Source organism: Oryctolagus cuniculus, chromosome 1, assembly GCF_964237555.1.
Source record: "Oryctolagus cuniculus chromosome 1, mOryCun1.1, whole genome shotgun sequence".
Taxonomy (NCBI): Eukaryota; Metazoa; Chordata; class Mammalia; order Lagomorpha; family Leporidae; genus Oryctolagus; species Oryctolagus cuniculus.
In genome coordinates, this window is record NC_091432.1 from 147,114,479 (window position 1) to 147,120,478 (window position 6,000).

Genomic DNA, 6,000 nt, shown 5'->3' on the forward strand with positions numbered 1-6,000 from the left:
AGACTTATTGGAAAAGACCCCAGAAGCACCGGCAATCAAAGCCAAAATTAACAAATGGGAGTTTATCAAACTGTGAAACTTCTGTGTGACAAAAGAAACATTCAGCAAAGTGAAGAGGCATCCAACAGAATGGGAGAAAATATTTGCAAACTATGCAATGATAAAAGATTAATTTTCCAGAATCTATAAAAATCTATTAAAAAAACTCAACAACTAAAAATCAAACAACCCAGTTAAAAAATGGGCAAAGGACCTGAACAGACATTTTTCAAGAAAGGAAATTTAATGGCCAACACACACATGAAAAAGATGATCAGGATTGCTAGCCATCAAGGAAATGCAAATCAAAACCATAATGAGGTTTCACCTCACCCGAGTTAGAATGATTCTCATACAGAAATCAACAAACAACAAATGCTGGCAAGGATGTGGGGAGAAGGGTACACTAATCCACTGTTGGTGGGAATGTAAACTGGTGCAGCCACCAGGAAAACAGTATGGAGATACCTCAGAAAGCTGAATGTAAACGTACCATTTGTCCCAGCCATCCAACTCCTGGGAATTTATCCAATGGAAATTAAATCAGCATTTGAAAGAGTGATCTGTACCCCCCATTTTAATTTCAGGTCAATTTATAATAGCTAAGATATGGAATTGATCAGATGTCCATAAACTGAAGGTGAGATAAAAAATATGGTATATATATACACTATGGAGTACTACACAGCAGTAAAAAAAAGAAATACTGTCCTTTGCAACAAAATGGATGCAATTGGAAACCATTATATTTAGTGAAATAAGCCAGTCACAAAAAGACAAATATCATACGGTCTTTCTGATCTGTAGTAACTAATAGAGTACCTAAAAGGTAATCCGTAGGTGCAACTGACACCTTGAGATGCGATGATTTTGAATGGCCCATGTCCTGACTGTTAAGGAACAATGTTTTTCTTGTTTGTTGGTTTTCTTTTTTCTTCATACTATTATTCAGTGAACTCTCTATTTAGTGTAGGGTCAATTTTATGAGCATAAAATTAACTGAAAACAGATCTTTGTAAAAAATCAGAATAAGAAAGGAAGGGGGAGGATGGGTGAGAAGGAGGTAGGAGGGAAGAATCTCTATGTTCCCAAATATAAATATATTAAATGCATGAAGTTTGTATTCCTAAAATAAAATAAAACACACACACACACATACACATATATACACATAAAATAAGTAAGAATGATTTTAAAATCACCATTGCTCTTGTTAAGGGCAGTGAGCATCACTGGGGCATGGAAGTCAGAGTCCCATGTGTTAAACAATGAATAAACTATTAAACAATGCAGCCTGTAGCCTCAGGAGAGAACATTAGGGTGTCTATGTGTGTGTCTGTGTTTGCAGTGGGATTGGTGCTCCGAAGAAAACAGGCACTACAGGCAGCCTGCATGGTTTGAATTCCACTAAGGGAAACTTCTTAATTTCTTTTGCTTTTATGTCCACACATACAAAATGAAGCACAATAAATCCATATGGTTCTAGTGAGGGTTAAGTCAATCAACACCCATAAAGTATTCAGATCAATGTCCGATAAATAAATAAATAAAACATTCAGTTTTATTTCTTTAGAACTGCTTGTGGCTTAGGTTGGTTTATCTTTTCTCTCTCTCCTTCTCACCTTCTCTTCCTGTCTCCAGGGAAGTGAAAAAAAGAACTGAGGAGGAGGACAGCAAATCCATCGCCAACCTGAGTGGGACCAGTTCCAAAAAGTCGGCCCAGATGAAGAATTGTTGCAGTGGTTAAAGACCAAATGGCTTTGGCCTGTGAAGTCTTCATTCCAGCTTACTAAATCTGCGTGACTTGTTTGGTTCTTTGCTGAGTGGTGCATTCTCCCGACACAGTCCTTCAAGAGGGTATAGCCTGGGAAATCAGAACCATGCTCTTGGGTCTGTCTGCAACCTTGACTCCTTTCTGTATCTCAATGAGCGATTTGGACCTTCTGGTTAAATAGACTTGTCCTGTCCTTACAGAGCCTTGAAATATCATGGGTATGTGTTTGACTGTGGTTCAAAAAATCACATGCTCAGATCAAAGCTTTAGAAGAAACTCAGTGGCCTAATCAGATTCATGTGATAGCTGACATTGTCATAACCTAGGACAATGCTCACCTAAAATGTTTGATACTAGAGCACTAGTAAAAGGGAGTTCTCATCCTAGCCTTGCTGTTAACCAGCTTTGTGATCTTGGACATGTCGCCAGCCTATGTTGGATCTGTCTCTTCATCTGCAGAGCATGCAGCTTACCCTCAAAGGCCCTGCAGGCCTTGGTGCCTCTCAGTCTCTAAAATTTCAAGCAACAGGGAAAAGAGTACAAGGACCCACAGTTCATAACGAACTCTTAGTTATTCCTGAGTTTTTTTTATTATCAGAATATTGGTCTTTCTCTCTTCTGAAATAAGAAGAGAATTTAATTGAGAAAAAAATGGAATTTTTAAGGTTCCAGTGGAAACTGAAAAATTTATTTTTATACTTATAAAGGAAATATATTTGTTGTATATTTAAAGAAGGTATTTTATAATGTTGCAAATGTATAAGGTCCACGGTTTACAAAGTGTTAAAATTCTAATGAAAACATGTAAGTACAATGCCTAGAAAAGTGGTCTCTCTTTGCTTAAAAACACACACCAGCCAGTGGTTGCCAGGAGCTGAGGAAAGAGAGGAACTGAGAGTGACAGCTAATGGGTATGTCTTGGAATTAGAACGGTAATGGTAATGATCCTGTAACTTCTTAAATGAAGTAAAGGCCACTGAATTGTATACTTCAAAAGTGTAAACTTTACAGAATGTGAATTACTCTATTTCACTTTAAAATATTAGCACTTAGAACGATTTCACATTTTGCCATCTGAAAATATCCATGCCTATTTCAAGCATTCCCCTGGTTTCAATGTGTAATCTGTCAAATAATGCAAATCCTCTAACTCCCCAGTTGCAAATGTTGTTCTCCATAAGTGTCCTGGAGGCTCACGTCCAAGACCAGATGGCTCCATCAGTTTGGTTTCTGAGGAGGGCAGTAGATAGTGATGGTGGAGTGGGAGTGTGTGCAGGAAAGACTGATGGCACGAAGCCAGGAAAGAGAGTGGCTGGGCTCAACTCAGGTTTTTATTACCAACACAAATTAACATGCAAACCATAGAATTGGTCTTTTATTTTACATGATAAGTGACTCATCATTTTCATGGCCTGGGTGGTCTTACTCTCTTTCTAGAACCTGCACTACCTCCCCAGACGTCCTCACTGAGATGTCTCTGAGAGCCAGTGACATTGTCTTTCAGTGACCTGAAGCAATCAAGTTCTTTACAAGATATTTGAACTTACATTTGTTCCTATGGATACAGCTTGCTGAAAAACTCAAATAATGAATATTATTTATTATATAAGTTAACATTTCTTTAAGTTCAATTAAAACAATTTCATACAGCAGCCTTTTTCCTTTTATGATTTTTATCATCAAACTTAAGCCTCGTTTTTTATAAATGGAAAGTGACCAAGATACATTACACATGACAATTATAAATAACCACAACATTGGCTTTTAAAAGTGTGACCTCTCCCTACTGAAATATTTTGTATTTTTATTATTGAAAAAGTTGACTTTTTTATTATTGAAAAGTTGACTCTACCCCTCAGTAACTCTGCCATGAACTCCCGTTCCCTATTTTGTTTGGTTCCAGAAAAAAAGAATAGATGTTTGACCAAAAAGAATGCCATGCTTGTAGAACATTGTCAAAATAAACATGAGAGGCCGGTGCCGCGGCTCACTAGGCTAATCCTCCGCCTTGCGGCGCCGGCACACGGGGTTCTAGTCCCGGTCGGGGCGCCGGATTCTGTCCCGGTTGCCCCTCTTCCAGGCCAGCTCTCTGCTGTGGCCCGGGAATGCAGTGGAGGATGGCCCAAGTGCTTGGGCCCTGCACCCCATGGGAGACCAGGAGAAGTACCTGGCTCCTGCCATTGGATCAGCGTGGTGCGCCGGCCGCAGCGCGCCGGCCGCAGCGGCCATTGGAGGGTGAACCAACAGAAAAGGAAGACCTTTCTCTCTGTCTCTCTCTCTCACTGTCCACTCTGCCTGTCAAAAAAATAAAAATAAAAAATAAATAAACATGAGAGTGTGGGAGACTGGCTTTATATATATACATATATACACACATATTATAAATATATTTGTGGCAAGGTGAAACAATTGCTGTCTGCCTCAGGCATCTCTTGAACCCAGGTTAGATCGGATCTGATATTTATGTGTTGCTATATGGAACACATGTTTGGGTTTTGGTGCCATTGCTCAAAACTATAATAGTATAAGGTTGTTGGTTTTTTTTTTTTTTTAATATTTACTTATTTATTTGAAAGGCAGAGTTACAGAGAGGCAGAGGCAGAAAGAGGTCTTCTGTCTGCAGGTTCACTCTCCAGATGGTCGAAATGGCCTGAGCTGCACCGATCTGAAGCCAGGAGCCAGGAGCCAGGAGCCAGGAGCTTTTCTGGGTCTCCCACATGGGTGTAGAGGCTCAAGGATCTGGGCCATCTTCTACTGCTTTCCCAGGCCACAGCAGAGAGCTGGATCAGAAGTGGAGCAGCCAGGACTTGAACCAGCACCCATAAGGGATGCCGGCACTGCAGGCAGCAGCTTTACTCACTATACCACAGCCGCTGGCCTCAGTAGTCTAAGTTTTATCCTATTACCTTTATTTATTTCCTCCAAAGTGTCTCTTTATATATTTGTCTTATAATATGTAAATAAGAGTGTATCTTTAATACAGAAGTATTACCGTAGTATCCACCGCCACAGTGTACTACCAGTGCACCCAAATTGATTAGCAGATTTCATAGAGGGCTTTGATGGATAAACTAATCAATGTTAACTGCTTGAACCTGGATAAATATTTGGCCCTGAAATCCAGAATTATAGCTCTGGTTAGCAATCTTGTTTAAAGAAAAACTACTTAAAGCTCTTAGCTGCATTGCTGGGAATCATGATTATTACCCACATTTTTACATCAAAGAGGCCTCAGATTAAAGTGTGTTTTTGATAAGGACAAAAATATTTAATGCGTTTATCATAGACTTTATTTGAAGTATTTGCATATTCCTATGGAAGTAACTCACCTTGTCTCTATTTTTCCTTTGAGAGATTTTAAAATTGCAATTATACTACTCTCCATTTTTGTGTATCCTGACACATTGGATAATATTTTAATTTCATTATAGAAAATAATGTTGGATAAGGAGACATTTTTCACTGTTAACTTCAAGCCCTGTGCATTTTCATAATTTATTTTTCCATGTGCTGCTTTATATGACGTATGTGACATTTGATTATTTAATACTAGATGTGATTTGCATAAACCCAGTTGCACAGCTGTACTGCCGAAGATAAAATTGAGGTTAAAGATAAAGATTTATTTTCATATTTGACTTCAGAATGATAGTTTTTGTGGGCTTTTATTGTATGTGTATATAAGAAATTTCCTATGTATATATTAAGTAGGCCTCTGAGTATTGAATAATTGTTTTATGATTTTGATTTATATGGTTTACATTTTCGTAGTATCGGCCATATTTCGTTTATACTGTTTATTTCTCTTCAACCCATTAATAATTATACGATAAAGTATAATTTTATAGCAATGCAAATGTCTAAGGAACTACAAATATTTTATGCCTTGTAAATCCAATAAAGCATGCTTCCATTGGCCTTCGGGGTGTTTCCTTCAGCTTTACTGCAGAGATCCCTGAAGTCATTTTAATTCTAGGTTGTGTGTGCATGAAACTTGTCTTTTCAGGCCATGGCAAGCCGCTGCTAGGAGGGGAGAATGACCATGTTGTGCAGCCCTGTGGCGCAGCAGTCACCTTAGCCGACAGGGCAGCAGGTGGGCCAGCTTGCAGCATGAGAGACGCGAATAATGAGGCTCTTTGCTGGAGAATTTCAGGATGTGCTCTGGCCATCCTCGCGATTTCTGACAG

At 38.9% G+C, this 6,000-nt stretch overlaps 1 protein-coding gene across 2 annotated transcripts in view; it reads left to right on the top strand.

Moving 5' to 3' along the window:
* The window catches only part of RASEF (RAS and EF-hand domain containing), a 97,615-nt gene extending 91,884 nt beyond the window's left edge, over positions 1-5,731 (top strand). Inside the window, exon 17 of one of the 2 annotated variants that reach the window (XM_070050193.1) lies at positions 1,681-5,731. In XM_070050193.1, the coding sequence (XP_069906294.1) occupies positions 1,681-1,786 (106 nt within the window). In that variant the 3' untranslated portion in view covers positions 1,787-5,731. The remainder of the gene's footprint in view (positions 1-1,680) is intronic. The other variant, XM_070050197.1, reaches the window with a different exon arrangement.
* Positions 5,732-6,000: the final 269 nt, after the last annotated feature.